The sequence below is a fragment of the Zosterops lateralis genome (assembly GCF_965231275.1).
Source record: "Zosterops lateralis genome assembly, chromosome: 1".
Classification (NCBI taxonomy): Eukaryota; Metazoa; Chordata; class Aves; order Passeriformes; family Zosteropidae; genus Zosterops; species Zosterops lateralis.
In genome coordinates, this window is record NC_139762.1 from 57,401,489 (window position 1) to 57,425,065 (window position 23,577).

The 23,577-nt window shown below is 38.3% G+C and overlaps 1 protein-coding gene across 4 annotated transcripts in view; it reads left to right on the forward strand.

Moving 5' to 3' along the window:
• The window catches only part of POU6F2 (POU class 6 homeobox 2), a 281,035-nt gene that overhangs the window by 151,009 nt on the left and 106,449 nt on the right, over nucleotides 1-23,577 (forward strand). For all 4 annotated transcript variants that reach the window (XM_083871982.1, XM_083871984.1, XM_083871981.1 and 1 more), the window contains one exon: nucleotides 19,727-20,046. In XM_083871982.1, coding sequence (XP_083728108.1) covers nucleotides 19,727-20,046 — 320 coding nt within the window. The remainder of the gene's footprint in view (nucleotides 1-19,726; nucleotides 20,047-23,577) is intronic.

The following is a 23,577-nucleotide window of genomic DNA, read 5'->3' on the forward strand; positions in this document are numbered from 1 at the left end:
TGTAAGAAGCAGGCAGGCAAGGAAGGCTGTAGTAAAAACCCATTAGTGTCTGATTAAAATAATAGTGAGAAGAAAGTTTTTCTGATATACTATATAAGGATAGAGCAGCTTGCTACTACTTCCTTCTTCAGTATATAATTATGCAACAACTGAAAGACCAAAAACCATGGAAGAGTCCTCAAGCAGATGAGAATAAAATATAGCTCATTGTCTCCTTGTAAAACTGAAACATTCAGTAACGTGCAAAACAGCATAGATTGTTTTTTAAAAAAATAAACTCAGTGGACAAACTACTGTTTTTGCCAAAATTGAGAGGAGTTCAGCTGCTTTTCACTTACATGGTACAGTTTCATGCAATGAGAGTTGAAAAGGTGCTGTCTGATGGTCACCAGAAAATCCACACAGGGATCCCTGAGGAACCACAGAATGGAAGGAAACAGAGGGGAAAATATATAAACAAAAGAAAATTAGAAAGGTAATTTTTTGTGAAAGGAAGGAGCAAAGGGGCAAGTTTAGTGTATGAAGAAAGAAACAAGTGAAAGTGCTATAGGTGAACTAATTGACTTTCAGCAGGTGTGAAGGCTCATATAGCATCTTGTCTTCTCCAAAAAATATGTAGCATTTTTTATTGTATTCTGTGCAATTAACAAATGTTCCTCAGTTCATTGAGGGGAGCAATGCACTTATGAAGCTGAAACTTTGTGTTTAACCACACCTGGAAGATCTGTGTTGCTTCCAGACTATTGAAGAGAGCAGCTGCCTGTGTTATATCCACAGGGACCTAACCATGCTCTCTGCTCCTGCCTGAGAGATAAAGGACACATTGCCTCCTCAGTTTCTGTGCTAGAAGTAGCAAAAAGAAAATAAAAAGAAATTTTGTGATTTCTAAGACCTGTAGGTAGTAGAGAAGTCTGTTACTTCTCAGGTGAAAGCACGGCAATTAGGTAACAGCCAATTTGTATGTATATATGTAGGTATTTATTTATTTATTGAAGGAAGTAAAGTGTGTTTATGGTGACAGTTCTCAGCACACTATCAGGGTTCTGTTGTATTGTTTAGCTAAATGTCATCTATTAATATTTCAGTGAACAAGGCCCCATGCAAAACTCAGCTGGTTTAATATAATCAGTCCTTTTACATAATAAACACAGGGTCTCCCAGACACAGCTCGACTCTGTTTTACAGTATCTTTTATCTGCGTACTGGGACTGATCCTTTAATTCTGCTTCCCACATTAGTGATGTAGAGTACCTCATGTTTTAAACTGATGCACTGCAGCATGCATACAGCAGAATGCCCACATTGCAATATGGCTAGACAAGCAATGTACAGTCAAACACGTTGCTCTAAGCAAAATTATTCTAATGACAAGTCTTCTATGCAAATTCTAATTATTGCCATTCTCACCTGACCTCAAACTTCAAAAGTCAAATTTTATTGCTACTGGGACTTTGGAGTGAAAAAAACATCCTGAAGAAAACTTACCTTTGTATGAGAATGTTTTTTCTCTTTATTTCCCTTCACTGTCCTTCTTTTATCTTTGTTGAAATTTCCTCAAATTTTATCAAAACTGAGTTATTCTGGTTAACATTTTGAAAGCACACCATATTTTGCATGCTCTGAAAACCCAGTCTGGTCAAAAAATATCAGCAGTTCCTAAAATTGATCTGTTTCAAACATCACCACTGGCTTTTGAATATCACAGGAGAGCCAGGTGCTCTCAGGGTTTGGATTAATGAATCCTTTAAACCTTTGTGCTTATTTTAAATAATTATGTGATTGGCTATTCTGTGAGCTGAATTCTGTAAAATTAAAATGGGTATTATCCTGTCTGTAGCTGGATGCAAACAGACACTAGCTTGTGTTCTTGCAGCAGCCAGGCCTGGAAATAGCTCTCCCAGTTTGCAGATGGAGAGTACAAAGAATTTTGAAACCTTTTGTTTTGCGATATCATTTATTTTAATCTGCTCTTCACAGTTAAAACTGATCATTTTCATGAAACATTTTGAATTCCCTGTCTGAGATGCCATTCGTGCAGATAGTTTCACAGAAGTCACCACATTTGCAGGGAAATTAAACTTGTTTGAGATGTTACTCTGTGCCGATTTAGAACAGAATTTCAGGATGTTTTTGCCTGAGAGTGATTATAAATATTTTAAAAGGTCATTTTTCTAGATAAAAGGAAGTATTATGTCAATCAGTTAACATACTTAAACAACAGCAATGTGTTTAATGAAAATTAATTTAGTAAATCATCTCATTCTGTCACCAAATGGTTCCTGATTCTGTTCCTGTAAATACAGAGGTAGTTCTCATAGGGATAGTCTTTAGAGAAGGTTTCATTATTCGTGTAAGTTATCCTGAGAAGCCTTTGTGACAAGCACTGAATAAACACTTGAGTATTGTCTTTATCTAAATTCAAAATAGGATAACTCCACCTAAAATTACCTTTGACACAAAATGATTTTATTTGGAGGAAGCATCGTCTGGGTGGCATCCCATTTCAAGCCAGTTGAAACTTTACAACATAGGTGTAATTTAACTTCAATTAATTTAGATGTTTAATTTTTTAAAGGGAATTATTTGCTATATTTTTACCTGAATCAGGCACATGTAAAACATATTCACAGTAAATTGATGGATAATTTCAGTATTAATGTTATTCCAGTGGTGCATAGCTAGTAATTCTAACAAAAAAGTGTGGTGGGGGAGTTTTCATGAATTATTTCAAAATATTGTTTCATGTTGTTTTTTCAAGGATTCCATATAAGTTACAGAGATTTAACCATGATTCAATTACATCTTTGTGTAGGCTTTGGACTTGCTATGATTTAGTTACACTTTTGTTCATTCAGACATTTATACTGCGTGTATGTTTTCAAACCATTCTCACTGTAGCAGCAATTTTCCAACTACTCTGTGTGAGAAAGCAATCTTTAAAATTGTCCACAGTCTGTAGTACTTAAGAAAGGGAAGAATTACATGAAGAAGAACCTCAAAGACGAAGGCCAGGTTTGAAGCACAGTTTCATTAATACTGGATGGCAGGAAGGGACCCAAGTCCTAGATAATGAGGAAGGAGTTGCAATTTTTTTAAAGCTATCTGGTGACAGGGAAAACAAAAATGGCATTCAGCTGACGAATGACCAGACTTTGACCTAGCCTTTTGACCCTTGACAATCAATCTTACCTGCTGCTTCATAAAGAATTATAGCTGTGCCACTCACATTTGACTGTGGATCTTTACTATCCTTCCTTCCTTCCTTCCTTCCTTCCTTCCTTCCTTCCTTCCTTCCTTCCTTCCTTCCTTCCTTCCTTCCTTCCTTCCTTCCTTCCTTCCTTCCTTCCTTCCTTCCTTCCTTCCTTCCTTCCTTCCTTCCTTCCTTCCTTCCTTCCTTCCTTCCTTCCTTCCTTCCTTCCTTCCTTCCTTCCCTCCTTCCCTCCTTCCCTCCTTCCCTCCTTCCCTCCTTCCCTCCTTCCCTCCTTCCCTCCTTCCCTCCTTCCTTCCTTTTTTTGAGTACATAGTCCAAGCCTATGCACACTCCTCTGTAGGTGTTCTATGCACTGTGCATTGTCCCTGAAACAGAGACATATGGAAGAGCTAGTGCTGGTACCTAATGCTCCACAGGGCCATTCTGGAATGTCAGTCAAGTTGGTCACTGGACTGTGCAAGGCAGAACAGATTGGGTCTGTCTGAGAACACTCAGCAGGCTCCTAATATCATCTTATGTCCTGTAGAAAATAATAAAATTGTTAAATATCAGCTGGCTTTGAGTATATTTTTTCAAATGTAAGAGTGACAACGCAATAAAGATGATATTTGATCCCATGTAGGACATATGAAAAAAGCAGGAAGAAACTAGGATATTTGGACTTGTATTTCATTATGGTTTGGTTTTGACTGTTTTATTTGAAGTTTTATTGCTGTGTACTCTACTAAGAATTTGCATACCTTCCTTATTGGAAAGGACAGGAAGTCTAGACTGTGGATGTCTGCTGTACTATCCATTAAGGGTGGCAAAGCAAGCACTGAGCAGCATTAGTGGCACAACTAACAAACAGAAAGTCATATCCAAAAGACATAGAGCTCTTAGAACTATGTAAGTAAAGGCTGCATTGTACTCATTGTTTCAAAAATACAAATTTCATGACACTGTTCTCATTGCTCTGTGAAACCTGGAGAAGTCTGGTCTTACTGTTCTTGTCAGCTGTGTTAATTTGTATATTTTACTTGCAGCATTTTTGTTTTGAGATACTAAAGGTAAGGCTACTCAGCAAGGACATCTGTAATGTAATCCACCAGCTGCAAGAGGTGACCACTGGAGGTTTTTAACTTTTAAGGGTAAGAAGGTGTCTGAGGGAAAAGAAGGTGTCTGTAAGGGTTTGGGTTTTGGTTTTGGTTTTGGTTTTGTTTTTTTTTTTCCCCAGTGCCAGTGATTTCTGTGGAAATACCAGAAGAAAATAATGGTTAACCATTTATTTTAAGTTGCATAGTGTAAAATTTTAAAGGCATGTCCTTAGTACATACTTACATTACTGAACAGTCAAAGCTGTAGGCAGCTGATGGACCCTTTTTTTTATGGTGTGAACATATTTTTGCCCTGTCATGTGTAAAGACAAAAGTACTACCTTGATTTTTGGGAAGAAAATTATGCAAAATATGGACAGGACAAGTCATGGGCCTGCCTTTCTCTGGATTTTTCATGATCATGAGTGGCTGTAGCCAGCTGGGCTGGACCTTGTCTTGGCTCGCTTTGTATATTTTGCTTTTCAAAAGTAAGTGCTAAGAAGAGTAGCTGTTTTCTCCTATTTTGAGGTCCAATAAAGGAGAGCTTTCGCATACACAGCCTATGTAGTCTTTGTGTTCAGAGAGTATTTCCAAAACACCTTTGTGGATGCTCTCTCTTTGGCCTTTTGATGCTTGCTATGTGTTCTCTTAGGACAAAATGGCTGAATATTGCTTACACAGGCTTTATAATGCATGAAGGTCTCTCTGGTATGTATAAATGCCATACCTATTTGTGGACATATTAAAATCTACTCAGATTTCTTGGTTTGTTACTATGATTACTTGTACTATATTCAAAAACCAAGCAAGTCTTAGCATCTCTGGTCCTGAGAGCCCAAAAAATATTCTACAAGACTTTAGGAGGAGGGAAAGAAGAGATTGTTGCACAAAAGAGGGAAAGGAGTCTCCATTTCCCATTTGTCCTTCAGTAATTTGGGAGGCAGTAATTATTGGTGTAAGAAGGAAGAAGGCTCACACAATGGCTCAAATTTCATAAGCATCATGGAAGTCTTGGTGCAAAGCAGTACAGTCTTATTAGCAGAGAAAGTGAGGTCAGTAGTCTTCAGCTTCTTAACAAGATGATAGAATTTATGAAGCATCACAGCAGCAGGATGTGGTTGCCTGCAGACTATTCATATAACAAGCCCACTGGGGTCCTATAGTTATCGCCTTTGAATTTGTTTTCCTTTCTTTATTTTCTTTTGTCATCCTCCTGTTTCTCTGGCCTAGCTTCCTGCACTTTATTATCTTTGATGCCTTGTTGGTGACATTTTATTTTTATTGTCATTATCATTAGCTAGTTTTGTTTAGCTAGTTCCATTGGTGTGTCAATGAAATGGAAGTATTAATCTTCCAGAAAATCTGGGACTGTTGTTCATTCTGAGGTATCCTTTCAATCCAGTATGAAATAAGTGCCTAAAATGTGCCTAAGCTGAGAGTTCATCTTAAAAGTCATCCTGCTTGTTGTAGATCTCAAAAAGTTCTATGAGCTGCTGTGAATAAAAGCATTACCCAGACATTGTCAAAAAGGAAGAACAAACAATTGGTGCTTTTAAATCATCTGTCTCTCATTAACACCATGTACGTGGTAGCTCTACAACAATCTTTTCCATGGGGAAATAAAATTTTGTGTATCTTTGACCCCTGTCTTTTTGAGGATTTTAGCACACATTGCTGTACCTCACTAATTTAGCTTCCTATGGTGAGGGAAGTGAGGTTTATTATCCCTCTTTTCCCTTTATAGAACAGGAAAGTGAGGCAGTGAGATTAACTGCTGTGTCCAGAGTGGTGCAGGTCTGGTAGGTTCAGAAATAGGAAGTGGATTCTCAGTTGCTGATTTGCATGTATAAGACAGTGAGTCCTAAGTCCCTGTTTCTGATCTGATTTGTTCTGTCATACAGGATGTTTTTTAACTTTTTTTTTCCTAATTAGGAAATCTGTGCTTTATATCATGGAAGCACAGCATCCAGATGGGAATAGTATGTGTCAGTACAGCATATTTAATTATTTATAACTGCTTTTTTGTTTGATGGTATGATTGTTATTTATTTTATTTTTCTACCCAAAGATTTGATCACTTAAACAGCTTGGAATCAAACATTTGGCAGTGTTTACAAATTATGAAAGTGGTTTCTGATTAAAGTGTTCAGTGGGAAAATTAAAGTTGCAGATCAGTATATAAGCCAATGAGCCAATGGCATTCCTCTGAATTTCAGCAGGAGAGAGCTGTTCTGTGGCATGTGCTCTGTGTGCACCAGCACAAGATGCAGATGGTGCCTTGCATATTTTGCCTGCGATCCTCTCAGGGCTACTGACAGGGGGAACATTGAGTCCTCTCAGTCAAGCGAGATGCAGGTCTGCAAGACACCCATTAAACAGTACACAACAAGAAGCCCACTCCCAGTTGCAGCTGAAAAAAGTGATAGAATCATGCAGACATCTAAAGCTTACCTATTTTGCAGATATATTGTGATCGAGTCTGATTGTGACATCAGTTAAACCAGAAAGTTCCTAGCTAAAGCTATTTTTCATTAAGTCAGATGTCATTTCACTGTGAGAGATGATTAAGAGGTGCTGCAATTAATCTATTTAAGAATACTGGTGCATTAAAAAAAAAGTAATTACTTCTGGTTTTGTCTGTACTGGTCTGTGGACCTGTGTTGATTCACAAATATCAGAGGTCTTATGTTCTTGGCTTCCACTCTAAATTTTTGGTGTAAAAACTTTAATACGTAAGATGCTTTCCTGGCATTAGTTTCTTTATCCATGTGATCCATAATCCAAATACATAAAATGGTCAGCAGAGTATACTGCAAACCTCTTAATGAAATATTTTGCACTGGATGATTGCTTAGAGAACACTAGCCTTCACTTAAGGGTCCTATCTATTTAGTTATGTCCTTTTACAGTTCTCAAAAGCTCTAATGATTGGGTAGCTATCGGCAAAAAAACATCCCTATACATTCCTGAAAAAATAAAGGCAGGAATTGACACTTTTGCATAGCTTTTTTCCACAATTATATATATATAATATTATTTTCTGACACTAATGTTTAGCCAGATTTGCATTTGCTTCAGTTCCCCTGTTCAAAGGTGAGGATTGTTGGAGTGCCATCAAAATTCCATAAGCTATAAAGAAGTAAATGTGTCTCCAGCTGGTAGAGAAGTTGTTGGGGCCTTATATGCACAAAGAGAAGATTCTACATGAGAACAGTGGTTGAACCACTGGAAATGATGGGCATAGGAATTGCCACAGCCTACAGAAGGCTGGAGGACCTCTGTAGAGTTGGTCTTTCCAGGCAGACTTTAGACAAACACGAGTCCAAAACTGGCCATATTTTTTGAAGACCGTGGGAGAGAGGGGAGAAAAGTAGTAGTGTGGTGGTCATGTGATGCTGGACCTGGCTCTGCCTCAAGGATGGAGATGAAAAAATAGCTTGCCCCATGCTCCCTGGTACTTGGATGGAAAATCAAAGGGACCCATATTCATTTCAGCTTCACTGGAAACACACAGTAGAAAAAACATTCATAGTTGGCAAATGGAAAAGTTTTAAATTGATGATGGAAGAAACATTCATTTCCAAGCTTCTGAGCGAGCTATTAAAATCAACAGAGTAAAGACAAAATCCCTGGCACTGAAAATGAAAGGAACAGTCTTTGTGTCTACTTAGTTAAAACTTGGCAAAACAAATCTAAAGTAGTGGTTTCAGGTTTCAGTGTGCACTGACTGTGCCAGTTTTGTTCTCAGGGTTGCCATGACAGAAAGTTCATCTCACTTGCTCAATGCTTTTTCCACTAACTTTTTAAATTAGAAGTTAATTTAAGCAAAAAGCTAGATCTTGCATGGGCACTGACATGTATTTCTTTGTTTTGTACTATTGAATGGCCCAGGCTTTTCATTAAAATACACTTTTTGGAAACAAGTTCATCTCCATTTAATTGTCATTGGAGTTAGTGCAGTAAATATAGTAATGATGTCTGAATAGTGTGGTATTTCTACATACACTAGTCAGTGGGCATTTGCAAGAGGATGAGAAATTCACTAATTTCAAAAACAAGGGATTTTTTTGAACAGCAATTTCTCTCCTCTTGCCCTCCACTCCCAAACATCATTATCTATGGCTATACATTAGCAATCAATTTCACATTATGACCAGGATTTTCATTATCATCAAAATTTTCTTAATTCTCTACAGTTTAAGGTAGCTTTTGCATTATTTTATGAAAAGGTGAAATAGAAGAAAATTGTACTTGTTGTTTGGAAACTTCACACAACCCAGATACATCACTGCCAGTACATTTTTATAGAATGAATAAATTATGCCTGTTAGGATATATTATCTTATGAATTTTCTGTATTTTTAGAGCAAATTCTGGAGGATTCTTCTATAATTCTTAAAAGGATGCCATTAATAGCAGCTGTATTAGTATGTATAATAGCCTTAATGCATTGGTAATGTTTTGTAGTATCATTGAGATTTGGTATGGCTAACACAGCTGACGAGACACAAACACTTATTTAAAATATTTCATTATTCTGAATATTAAAATTAGGGCAGTGTTGCCTTAAAGAAGATAAAGGCTAGCTTTGTGTTATTTTTTTTGGAGAATCACAGATTAGCAACCAAAATTCAGCTTTTCTTCCATTAGCTGGTCTGGAAAAACAAGTATTTTCATTGATAAGGGTAATAAGGTATTAGTTAGTTACTGCATCAAAAGGATGCCAATATTCTGTTCAGACTGAATATGTGTACATAAATAGTGAATAGTTTTTGAGTATATTTTTTGCCAATTGAAAAATCTTCCTTTGCATCCTTTGGATTTTTTTCTCCTTCTACAACTGGGGACTCTGGCTCCATGCAAATGAATACATTATTTAAGTGAAAGTTCTTTTATTAGTGTCCCTGTGTTCCTTTCAAATTAAAATAATTAACCTTGAAGAAGCAACTTAAGAGCCAAATATTTAGAATGGAGTTGGTTTAAAGGACGGCTATTTACTGCTACTTTTCAGTGTACAAAATTGTACAAATTATCAAACAGCATGGGGTTTTCTATGGGCTTTTGGAAGCCATGAAGTGTACAGTGCATTGACTGAGTAGTGCAATGCAGCTGCTTTTCTGGTCTCCCCAGTCCTTCTCTTCAGCTGTGCATGGGGCTCATCCTAACAGAAGTGTGACTGACTTCATAGCCTGTGAATGAGGATTAACTATAAAATCTTCTCCCTAAGTCTCCCACCCAAATTCTTTACTGATGAGAAATTGAATATTTAGCAGTACGTGAAAAAGCAGGTTTTTTATTTCATTGGTGAGCAGGAAATTAGGTAGATAGGAGCACATAAGCACCCAAAGAGCAGCTAATTCACTGTTGCTGCACAAAGGTGATAGATGCCAAGCACAGCCAAACTAGGAGTAGCATCTGAAGCAGCAAGTTTGGCTGATGAACTATAGAGACAGGGAAGAAATCTCATATTCAGCCACTCTCATTTTACTGCAAACTAAAACTGAGCAGTCAGTCCATCTGTGCCAAATACCAACTGCACAGTCTAGAACCATTGCTTACCTATTTAACTTTGTTTTGAATCTCTTTGCAAGAAAAATAAACTAGAAAAAGGAATATAGGCAGACTGCCTCAAACTGACCTGTAGTCAGCTTAAATATTGCAAAAAGAAAACAGTTACAGATACTATGGTATGTTTTGAAATGCATATAACTACATGCAGTCTTCTTGATTATGCACAGCATATAATAAAAATCATGGAAGATTCTTAAAGACGGCAAAATAGAGCTACTGTGAGTCAACAGCAGGCAAACAGCATGTATCTTGCTGGTGGTACATACATTCAGGAACAGCTTGAGGTATGACAGATTACCGAATTAAAGTTCAACTCCCAGTTCTTCTATAACTTCTAGTGTGGAGATAGATGCATAGTCTAGAGAAACACAGATCCTTCATCTAAAGAAAGAACACCTCTATCTTCTGCTCACATAGTGACGTTACAGCACCCAGCACCACACCTCCTTACCAGCCTGTGCTTGATATTGTTTCTGGACCACAGCTATTAAAGTAGTGCCCTTTGCGACTAGACAAAGCTTTTTAGTCCATTTTTATTCTTCTGTGCCTGGTGAAAAATACCACATTCAACACGGTACTGCATTTGTGTCCCAGCTGGTGAGGAGTGGCATTCAGTCCCTACATAGGGACTGGGAGCATTGCAGCCATGTGGGGTTTTTTTCCTTTGTGTTCTCCCCCACCTTTTTTACCCTCTTACTGCTATTTTTAATTTTTCATGTCTTGGTAAAAGCAGAAGTTCAAGTATATATTGAGAAAAACAGAGCCTGTTAACAGGGTTGAAGCTCAAGCCACCATTCCAGCAGAAAATTTGTGTGCAGCAAGGTAGAACTGCCATTTTTGCACCTGGTTCTTGTACTTGCTGTTGTAGTTTTATTGATTGTAAAGAAAAGAAGTGGGCTGCGCTGTGATTTTTTTTTTTTCCCTTTTTCCTTATAGTGTATATGTTGCTATTTTCTGAGTTATCCCATGGTCTCTTCTCACTGCTGTTCAGCTAACTTCTTTGGCTGGAATTTATACACAAAGAACAGAATTTACAGGTGCTTGACTCTTAGAGTTCATAATAGAAAACACAGTTTCAAGTCTTTTTCTTTCAGAAAGGACTGGAAGTGAAAATTGATAGAAACATGGTTACATTGAGCATCTGAGACATGAAAGCAAACACTCATACCAAGTCACCTGCTGGATATTGTAGCCTGTACTGCTTTGCAGGGTTGAGGCTGGGAGAATGTAACGTCATCCTATGCCATTCCCAGGACACTTTCACAAACTCAGCATACAGACCAACCTTTTAAACCATGAACATTTTGATCTGCTATTTGATTGCATTATTAAAAAAGAAAATCCATGCAAACACATGTACAAAATACCCAGTACATTTCACTTACAGTAATTTCACTTTTAATTTGAGGAAACATCACTCACTTCAAAGACTCTTCAAAGAGACTTCTTGTAATTCCTGATCTTCAAAAAACCATTGCTGAAGCTACAACTGGATAAATATTTCCTTGTCCAAAGAGCCATTTACTATAAACAATTCTAGAAGATGCAACTGCAGATCTATTTTCTGAAAGAATGCAAAATCACTCTGAAGCCACCAAGCAGTTCAACAGGCTCCTCTTGAAGAGATTGTGCCCCAAAGCCTCACATAGGCACATTGTCAGGAGAAATGCAGAATACCAGGTGGACTGAGGACCTGTGACTCTTGGAACTGTAGGACAGGATTCTGCACAACCTCTTCCAAGGCTTCTGGGGCTGTATGTTTTTGCTTTTTCTACAAGTATTGCTACTCTGAGTACGTGAAACACTTAGTCTGAGTAAGTGCCACTGAAATTAGGGTTCCCATCAATGTTAAGAGCATCTTAAAGAGAAAAGGAGAGCAAAAATAAGCTGCAGTTCCACTCATTAAATATTGGATATACAGAGAATGCCCAGATTTTGCCTTATGTCCTTTATGAATCATGGTCATTATTCTCTGAGTCAGCAGACTGTTGTTTCAAAATTAATTTCTTTGTTTCATTCATCCATTCCCTGTCATATCTCTTCAGTTGTGAAATCTTACATTGGGTTCTGTTGGCCTTTAAATTATAATCTTTTAACTATCAATTAGTTTCTTGCTAAGGAGTCCTAAAGAATTTTTCCCATGAACTGGGAGGTCCACAGGATCTCATTAAATTCTGGTCCACAGGAACATCATTATAGGCTCAATGTGGTCTGGAAATCCACTCTGTAGGAATATCATGCCACTCAAATTGATCTTCTATTCTGTTATTAGACAATCTGGGTCTGGTTCTGCACTCTGTAATTAGAAAACTGATTTTATCTGGCATAAGGACTTAATCATAAGATCCTACCCTTGATATGTGAGTCATGTTTTTAAAAATAATATAAATAAAATAAAATAAAATAAAATAAAATAAAATAAGCTGGTAAAACTTAGGAATTTTCCATCTCTAGATTGCTTGTTTAACACACAGCACACAGACTTTGGCATTCAAACACTTACAGTGTTGTCATACTATGCTTAATTGCCTGTCTTTGAATGAGAATCCCAAGACAAGTCATCCTGATTGATCCCCTGTGTCTTGAAGATACCCCAACTCCAGTTAATGTTTCCAGCACTTGTACAATATGAGACCTAAGGTCCCATTTGAACTGAGAAAGCAAATGGCTTATTAAAGTCTAATTTCTTGAGCTTGCTCTTGCCTTTGGGCATTTTAAATAGGTTAATGCAATATTTACAATACACTCAGGGAACTTTACTTACAGAGTGTTGTCATAAACTAGAGGAAAATAGCCCCTAGATTATCTTAAAATGGGAATTATTCCAAATATACTTGTCCTGATACTTAGTCAAGCTCTCCACCTCAGAACTTTTTCTTCTTCTTTTTTTCCTTTAAGATTTTAGTGGTTTATTGTACGTTTTAAAGTTTGGTAAGGAAAAAAAGAGTCAGATTTATTTAATGTGGTGGATCATTTTTCAGGGAAGCTCCAGTATTCATCAAAATGTAGAGACACCACAGGCACCATATAAATTATGATGGTTTTCTTCTTAATACTTCCTTTTTATTGCCTACATTCTTTAAAGTGAATTTAGTGCTCATGAATGATGCTGGATATGACAACACTAGTAAGTGAAGTCCTCTGTTTATCTGCAGAATTGGTGCAGAGGACTACTGGCAATGCAAGTTTCTCCCCATAACCCCATCTGTGTTTTGCAGAAGTAACCTCGAGGGGTCACCTTTAGGAACAAGAAGATGACTTGATCCGTGTACTCTTTCCATTCGTAGCCTCTCTTCTGAAAGTACAAATAAAGATGTCAATTGATGCCATTCAAGACCATAGGCTTTTGATCTTCCTCATTAGATGTTGTGGGACCATCAGTTTATTAGCTTGTGTGGCAAACTTCTTCCAATGCAGGCAGGCTCTCTGTGGATATCTGTGCATGAATATAGCTATACATGAAATACATCTTCTGTATGGTAGAAAACATGCAAAAGCTCCATTCAAGTGCAATGACTTTTGTTCCTTATATTGACCTAGGCTGAATATGAGCCAGTGATTTAGAGATAATATGCTCTGTATCCCGTTACTAATCTCTTCAGCCACAAGTTCAACCCTTCAGGAAATTTTTTTCACAAAGAGGATGCTAACATATTCAAAAGAACTCACATTTTACTCTCAAAAAGAAAATCTGAGCATATGGAAAAACATGGTATTTGGCTAACCTACCCCTCATTACCCAGGAGGGAAAGAATGTAAACATGGGCTTGCATTAGATTGTTCAGTGTGCATATTCAATCTTTAGAAATCTGTTTCAAAGAAAAGAAAGGCATAAACCTCATTAGAAGAGAAACAACAGGGTGGAAAAAAAAGCGAGCCATGTCAGTTCAAACGCAAGCCCAGATGCTTAAGTTAGTTACACTTTTCAGTTTAAGGCAATGCAAATCCATTCTCCATTACTGGGGAAGTGGAAAAAGGCATTAAGCCCTTGAAATGGCAGGAGTCAAGTTCTGTGCTCAGTCAAATAGGAAAAGGTTTAATGTATAATTTTCTTCTTTTTAGTCCATTTTACACTGTATCAAGGCACTGAAGAACAACTATGCAATTACGTAAATAAGAGGAGAGAAGCTAGAGCAGCACAATTTTTTGTAAGCTAAAATTGTTTTTTATTCCTCCTACCCCTCCTTCTTCTTCACACAGAAACAAACATGCACAAAACATTCATAAAATAAATCAGACATTATGTGAAGCTTATCCACAAGAGCAGATTCTAGATACAATTTGAATCCCTGAATATTAATTTGATCTTCTGCCAAGCACTGTAGAGGTCTTAAGAGTCTGAGTTTATATTGTGAAGGAAAGGTGAAAAAGGAGTCCTAATTTTAAATTGTTTTCATTATATAAACATTTGTGAGCACACTTACGTTCCTTGGTTTTTGGAGAATCATGATTAAACTTGATTAAAATGCATGTTTTAACTTAAAGTATAACCAGGGATATTCCCCTACTTACACACAATATGTTAGCCAGAGGCAGCAGACAATTGCTACTATTCTGTTAATCAGGCTTGGGAAATTAAGACAAGAGCCTCTTCAGTTTGCCCACTACAACAAAGCTTCAGTCACCCCCCATAATGGATAAGACTACTTCTTTCAGCATGGTTGCCTCAGAAGGGAATTTTCCCCATTGTAACACTCTACTTGGCAGAAGGGCATTCTCACTTCATTTCAGTTTTCTGAAATGGTAATCTGCAGAGGAACAGAATATGAAATGACACATTTTGTATGAATATTGTAAATGCATGGCAACATTATGCCTAAGGTATCCCCCAAAGAAAGTCAAGGAGGAGTATGTACCTTAGGTCATAACTTTCTCTAATCCACGAAGTAGCCTGAGATCTGTGATAAGTATTCCAGTAGATGACCTAGGAGATCAGAAAGTTTGCTTTCACTGCGTCTTGACTATTGATTTGCACCACTTAACTCCATGCCTCTTATTCTAATGTAAATGCTTTGATACTATGTGTAAGTATAATCTGCTGAAAGTAGGATCATACACGATGGGGCGATCTCATGGAAAGTCTGCCTCAACACCACAGCAAGCAAGAAGTCTGTTGAACTGTAGGTGTTAAAACCCCTCACACCATTGGTTCTTCATAGATATTAGTTATATTTACTGTCTCCTTGAATACCTGGTATATATTCAACATGTATTTTTTTAGGGAGAGTTGAAATGTTACGCAGCTTTTATGGATTTTCCTCCCAGTTTTTCATAGCTTGCGTACATTTTTAGTTGTGTCTCTCTTTTAAAGTGAGGTACTTTATGTTGATCTTTTTTAACCATAGAAAGAACTTTCTGCAATTCTTTGCAAGCCTTTTTAATTCTTGAATGCAATTGTAAAAAAAGTAGCACTTTTCATTAAAAATATGTCAAAGTTTTACCCAGCTGTTAGCCAGTAAGTCATAAAAAAGATTCCTGTGTGGTAGGCAGTGCATGTTATCTTTTATACATGCAGACATAGCACTGTTGTACCACCTGAAATTCCATCAGGCTCCAAGCTCTGCAGAAAGTGACAAATGCTAGACAGGTATACGATTTATAATGGATGAGCTATGCAAGCAAGCTCTGGGAGTTGGATTGAATTTGATTGCAAACAATAACATGACACAACCCCTGCTGTGGATAGTACACACATTGTGAGAGGCAGTGCAATCTGGCGGTATGAACACCAGACTGCAGGCATGATCCAGAGCCCTAAATCCACCTTCACAATACATCTACTGTGTGGCTTTCAGAACACCTTTTCTGATCTAACAGTCCTCCTTCCAATTCCTCATCTGTTTGTTTAACAACAGCATGTTAACCAATCATACCTCTCTAAGCCACTTCAATGCAATTTATAGCTCAGCTTCAGAGAGGCTTTTTAAAAAATTACATGAAAACACAAGAAGTTATTTGAATAAATTTGTGCAGTTGTTAGCAGTAAACTTGGAAACTTCTCCATGAAGTAACTATTCTCCATTAATCAGATTATCCTTCAGGGAATATCTTCTACCCCAGCAAGAATGTTTTCATTTCCAGTACAAAAGTGAATGGTAGAGATATCGATCTTCCTGCATTCACCAACATTCAAGTATTGAGCAGTAACAATACTTGAATACTAGAAAAGCTTTGCTTTTCTAGTCCTAGATGAGAAGATTTTGCCTCCTCCTGTCCAATTGTGCATGTACAACATAAAACAGTCCCTCATTCCTCTCTATGAGCCATGTGGATTAGAAGATATGCTTCTGTGGGATGTCATTTAATTCATTACTATATTGGAGTCTGTGGATGGAGTAAGGGTCAGTTTGAAGTCTTGGTTCTGGTTATCAGTGCTTCATCCAGTCTGTTAAGCTATCACAGGTGAAGAAATGGCCTGCACAATAGCAAGAGCTGGTCTAGATTTTTTTTTCCTCGTGGGAATGATAAGGGTCTTTCTGCCACTATGTACATGCCTACAGATAGAATTGGTGGATGGTTTTCCTTGCCATCTGAGATGATTCATGCTATGAAACAGTAATTCATCTATGCAGTTGCTTTCTTGTATACACACCTTCTTGGTTCTCATATGCCTTGGATTATATTTCCACTACCCTATTGGCTTTGGGGCATTTAGGTACAAATTCTCATTGGGAAATTGGTAGGAGTGTTCCCCTACATCTCCAAGATGATTTCTTTTGCATGAGATACCATGCATGTTTTTAATCTGATGGTCATGCTGCTTTGTGTTGAAACACAAAACTTCTATGAGTAACTTTCTTGATTGAAATATATTGGTGTTATCAGTCCTCCTTTGTATTATTAAGATTCCTTGTTGAAGTCACATACACATGGCTATAGTTCTTGTTAAGGCATATTTCTAGTTTGATTCCTGCATCTGTTGAAAGAAAATTTAGAGCAGCTATGAGCATGGGAATGGAGAGCCAACAGCTCTTCTTATCAAGTCTTATACTTTTCCTTCTTACAGCCTTTTCTGGCTTACCCTTTCTGCCTCATCTTTCTCCATTTTCTTTTCTTTTTTCTTTTTCTTATTCCAGTTTATGGCTCATTGATTTCATAAGTCATACCAAGACCTCAGGTTCAGCCTCAGGGCATAGACATCTAGAAAGCTGAAATAGGGATGTCAGCATGAAAAGGAAGTGGAGATGACTTGGCTTTATCTGCTAGTCCACAAATAATGTGGGCAACAGAATTTATGGCCATGAAATCTGAGTGAAATCTTTAAAAATAACAAATTTAATTCATTCCCAGTTTACTTTTGCTTCTGTGGATAGAAATTAGAATACAGGGTGGTGCTGAAAAAGCAGTATACAGAGTGAAAAATATCATAATGACCTTGCAAGCTGTTTCTCTTGGGATCTTATAGCTAACTAATTCAACCTTTATGATGTTGATTAACATGGGTATGGCTGGAGACCGAGGTGACCTTTTCAGGACATAATCCCAGAAAGCAGCAGTCTTCTGTGATGCTCTTTCTGCTGCTTAAAGCTGTTCTTCCTTAGCAACATCCCTATGACACACTTCCTGTCTTCCTGAATTTAAAGAATGTCCTAGTCAGTTTGAAAGTGTCTCTGGGAAATAAAGTTTGCTCCTTCATGCCAGCAGGTTGATGTAAGCCACGCACTTCCAAACATCACGTTTGAAGCATATGCTAGCAAAACACAACAGACCTTAACTATCAGGAGTAAGTGAGCAGTGCAAGTTACAAGAAAGAATTTATAGCTTTTAGATGTGAGTTATAAGGAGCAGTTCTTATTTCAGAGACACACACATTTTATTAGGTATTTTTTGCTCCCTAGGCATTGCACAAGAAATTTCACAGCTGAATGTTTTATTTCCTGATACCTACTGAATAATGACATGATAAAGTTCTTTTCACAGTATCCTTTATTTTATGATTATGGCTTTCTCCTCCTTTAAATCGAAGCACTGGTTCATGTTATGAGTTCTTGCTATACTTACAAGAACAGTGACAATCTGTTCCTCTCTTCTCTAGGCAGATAATATTTCCATTGGCTTCATTGTAAGCGGGTCTGAGCAAAGAATCCTGATCAGCTCTGAGCTCCATCCTGTGGGCAAATATTTCAAAGGTTTGCTTTCATTGCACCCAAGGAAGTCTTTACCCCACCCAGGCTCTTTACCACAGAATTATATAGGTAGAACCACAGGCTATTATTGATGGGAACAATTTCCTCCCACATTGTAGTGGTTTCACGTTTGCTGAATTTCTGTTTTGCCACATTTAGTGTAGTGGTTTAAGTGTCTACTGTCTTTTACCTCTGGAAGATAGAATTTGGGAGAAAAAGGCAAAACAGGCCTCAACTTGAGTTAAACAGATAGTTTATTAACACAGATGAAGGAAAAAGAAAAAAAAAATGAAACTTCTAAACCAACCCTTTACTCCACAACAAACTGTTCACTTTCCCACACAACATAGAGAGAAAACAATGATTTTTCAGTCAGATGCAACCATCTAGACATAATCTTGCATCACCTTGGGAGAGGAGTCTCTCTGGAGTTTCATGGAGACACTTGCCACGAGAAAAAAAAGGTGGCTCTTAATGTCACGAATCTGCAACCACCTGTAATTTTGCAGACTCTGCAGTCCCACCCATTAGCAGCCTCTCCCCTGGCTACTCATAGGCCTCAACATATTTGGGGTGCCATTTTAAGAATGTTTCTTCTAGTATAAAACAAGGATTCTCTTCTTCTATCTCTAAAATTGTCTCTATTTCAAAGGATTTTCTCTTTCTCAAATCATTTTCTCTCTAGAATCATCTTTGCCTCAAAAGCTGAGACCTCCTTATTTTTCCTTATTTTTTACCCCAGGAGCCAAGGATCTTACTCTATTCAAAATTCTCCACTAAATGTCAATTATATCAGTACACACAACCTTTTGGCTAGAACTTGCATTCTCCCAAACGGCATTATGATATTACAAGAAATAGTCCATTTCTCCATGTTTCACATCCAGAGAACTCCAGCCCAAACTGTCCACTTCCTCCATCCCTTCTTCCGATAGTCTTTATAAATTCTTTCACTGACTTTATCTCTTTAAATCACTCTGTCTTCCATGGAAGAGGGAAAGGGTTAATGTCTTTGCCCAGAGTGTTTTCTTCTCTCTTCTCTCCAGCTGACTCCCAGTGTGGAGCTTTAAGGCCAAGCAGGTGATTGTAGGGTGGAGGGAAGCATGCTCAGGAACACTGATAAGATGACTCTCCTCCATCCCGGTCAGATCCAAAGCAGACTCAAACTTGGATCAGCTCCCTGAGGCTCCGGAGATTCTCTCCTCCCTTGGGCCCATGGCTCCAGCAGCCAAGCCAAGGGCACGGCCACCACATCCCCTGGAGCAGGGCCAGCACTGCCAATCTCCTCCTCCCCCTGGGCAGCCAAGGGGGGAAGAGGGGACACGGCCAGCCCAGGCCACTGCTCGGGGACAGTGTCCCCTGGAGTTCTGGCTGGCCTGGCCCTGGTGGGGACTGGACCCAGCCCTTTGACTTACAAAGTGATGTTAACTTCTGCCAGTCGGAAGAGGGAAAAAAGGCCTGAGTCACCTGGGATCTCTGGTTTAAGCCTAGGCTCTCCAGAGCTGTGAACAACTCTCCAATTGGTCAGCCAAGCTGCCAATATCTGCCACAACTTCCTTAGAAAAAAAACAACATCTCAATCTGTGGTAAACTACCACACACATCCTGAAGTCTAGGACCAGCTGTCCTCAGTAAGCAGTGTGCCCCTCAAAGTAACAAAATCAGAATTTTATCTAGAATACCTTTAACACAGTAGGTATACTGAAACTTGTATAACTCCCTTCCCTCTTTTCAATTCACAGCTACCTCATCCCTGAACTCCCAGCTTCAACAGCTTCAGCATCTTCAGCAGCTCCAGCATCAACAGCAGCAGCAGCAGCAGCAAAGCCAGCAGCAGCAGCAGCAGCAGCAGCAAGCTCAGCAGGCACAGACTCCACAGCCAAGCCAGCAGACCCAGCAATCACAGCCACAGCCATCAGCACCACCACAGCAGAGCCAAACACAGTCCCAGAGCCAGAGCCAACCACCTCCAGCCTCACAGCCCTCCAGCTCCCCTCAGAAACCCAGCCAGTCACCAGGGCATGGTCTTCCATCTCCTCTCACTTCACCAAATCCACTACAGGTAGGATGCTACATATAAATCCCTAAAGGTCTAAAAACAGCATGTATATTCTCTCCCATTGCAAGGGAAACCAAGTGAAGGTTATGCCTTCTGACCACACAGGCTAAGAAATTCCACCATGTATTACTCAGTCCTTATGGGCATTCAGCTTGTAACAGCTAAGAGGCCTCATAAACCAGAAAAGCATACCTAAAGATGGTTCTAGGATGCTGCTTCCTGAAGAGTAAATGTCTTCTGCTTTTAAAGTCCATATTGTAAAACCCATAGAAAGCTAATTTTTTTCCACAGATTCATCATGTGACATTCACAAATGGCATTTGCCCAGCAGTCACCCTTTATGATAGCTTAGAGGATAACAATATTAGTGGTTCATTAGGAGAGGATCCTGACTGTCAGCTTCTGCTAATAGACATGTGCAAGGGATGGATGTGTAACCTTTCCTGTTGAAATCACAGTCCTAATTTTTATCCTGCTAATAATCAAATACTTCTGCTAAGGTTCTTAGTATAGATTCCAAAGCTAAGGATTCCAGTTAATGCCATTCATAGATGCTCGCTCCAATGACATGGTTATTTTTTAACAGACCAACAGCTACCGTATCCATACTGTTGCTCAGCTCTGCCCATCTTAGAAGTCCTGGGCAGAAACAGGAGAGATCTGGTCCAGTGGTCTTATGTTCTTAGAGTTGGGTGTTCTTGCACTACGTGTTGTGCTACATTCACGTTGTGCAAGAACAGCTTTGACTGTACCCATAAAGCAGCGTGATTCTGAACACCAGGGTAGTCTATGGGGTGAGTGAGGTCTCATTCACTAGGCAGTGAAACTGCACTTAGAAACCAGAAAAGTCTGTCTCAACTTTAGTCTCTAAATTTTGAGACATCGCTAAAAATGTTTTATCCACAGTGATGGATTTGGATCCATTTTCTGCTGAAATAAAACTGCATTAGCTTAATAATTAAACAATCCTTTTTTAGACAATTAAGGGAATTGGTTTACAAGAAGCTTTTCTTGCATGTGGCCAGTTTAACCTGCATTAATGTGAGCTTCGACTAAATTGCATCAAGTCTGATTTTTTAAATGGTTTAGATAATAGACTTAAAAGTCTGCAAGAGATGTGTCCTTGCTTGCTGAACTTTTCCTTAGAGTAGCAAATAATGTTTCTAGAGCTTCTTCTCTGTATTGTCTTAAGGACTACACATGCATCACTTATTGCCCAATCTATCACTTTAGTGAGTGCTTTGGGGCTTTTTTTTGTATGCAGATTATTGACATACAGAGACACAGATATTTTCAGGGAGTTTCTGTTACATTTTATTGTCTTGTACAGCTGTAATGTATGCACACTAACTGTATACCCTACATTTTGCTAAAACTGCCTGTCCTGATAAATATTGTTTCAAAAGTCATTAGGACCTACAAACAAAGCAAATGCACACATAAATTAGAGTTGCAGTAGGGAAGAAGTGGGATTATCTCAGACAACATAACTCAAGAGGGTTGTACCAACACTGAATCTGAGGTCTTAACTCTTATATAGTCTTTGGTCCCAATGTAAATCTCAAATGAATGTATTTCCAGTCTCATGTGTGATCTACAGGTGCTTTCAACTGTTAGCTTCCCTGTGTCACCTCCAGAAGTACAATAGAAGTAAGTAAAACCTTTCCTGGTAGATGCCAATGACAACACTTCTACACAGATACCTTGGCATATCTCTCTCTTTAGCATCCTTATGCTCACAACTACCCATCTGAGGGCAGTCTGGATATGGCAGACGCAACAGAAGTGAAAGAAGGGAACCAAGTAATCTGAGGGGTTTTTAGTTCAAACAACCCTTGAACCCTTGAACATTTTAGGCATTGGGATTACACTTAATGAAATACACCAGTGTGGGAGGTCTGGCATTTTCCCTGGGCTGAACTCAGCCAGTGCTGCCAAGGCAGTTACGTGACTGGGACACTTTCAGAACGGTAGTGAAGGAATTAAAAGTCATTAGGTGTTAGTTGTGGCTCAGCATTAAAAACTTGCTAATAAATTGTGGGATAAGTGGTTTTAATGGTCTTTCATCTCTGATCTCACCATTTAAATAGTCATGAAATCCCAAAGTTTGTTCACAGATACAAATATGCTGTGTACTGATAATCAGAAGAGAAACGAGAATTGAGCACACTACTTCATACCTTAAGTGATGTGTGTAGGATCGTTTCTTTGCCCTTCTAGCCATCTCTACAGCATTTATACAGCAACTGTTACACGGCTAAAGCTTCCCTAGAAGTAATTAAAACTTGAGGCATGCTCTGTTGTATTACCAGGAATTCTGAGACACATTTATATGCAAACAAGGGGCACTCAGAAATCTTTCCAGAGGAAGTGCTGTTGTACTTTGTATATGGTTGTTTGGGTGCTTTTCTAAATCAGAGCAGTGGTAAGATCTCCATGATGTTTTTTTCTTTCCATTCTAAATCCTACAGGGAAGGACTGTTTTACCCTTGTACATCCATCTTGAGGATTGGATCTGAAATTATTTTCCTTCACACAGGCAGTAGGGAAAAAAAAAAAAAAAGAGAGAGAGAGAGAGAGAGAAAGGAGAGAGTACATGTTTGGCAGCAGTTCCTCCCAATTGCTGCTTAGAATGTGTATTTTTTTTAATGTTCAATGCTCCAACTTAAAAATCAACCTAAAACAAAAGTCAGAGGTATTAAGTCCTCTAGGGTAATGTTCTTTATGAACTAGAGTGAAATAGATTTTGTTTGAAGAATATTAAGGGAATAAAGAACAACTAAGTTAAAGTTTGACAGCTAAAATTTCATTTCTGAATTCTTGACTTTTTTCATGTGGGCTTTATCCTCTTACATTATTCAGGATCTGTCTGAAAGATATTAGTTTAAAAAAACGCAACCTCAAAAAATTGTCATGGAGAGTCAGTAATTCAGGAGGATGATTGTGTTTGTTTCAAAAAACTGAAGGATAACAGCAATTACATCTCAACATGTACAGATACTGTCATGTCCTTCAGAAGGCAAATTAAATGAAAGTGACTTGCTTAGGTATACCTGGGTGAGGTACTTTGCTAGCTGATCAGAAGTTAATAATGCCGGTGCCATGTAGACCAGCTAAAAGTCTCAGAATCATTCTTGTTACATTATTCTGTAATACTCTACTTTAATTTTATCACTGTTTTTTATATGATTCAATGGGCTGGACTGTAGTTACAGAACTACTTTTTATGGGGTCTTTTAATAATCAAGTAGAAAGACTTAAAATCTCCCTTTAGGTTCCAGGATATGAATGTTTTGCTAACATTAATGAAGATGCTCCAGATTTACACCAGTAAAAACCAAACACTGAAGAACGAGAGTCATTGTTGATTTGCAACAAACAACAACCAGAGAAGAATTTTTAAAAGCTGAGCTCTCTTTCAGGAAGTGGTGGGTCAGGCAGATGACAGAAGTCTTTCATCCCTCCCTTCTAAAATGGTGGAATTTCTCATAAAGATAATTATAGTCTGATGTTTATTTTCATTGTGTCAGTTGA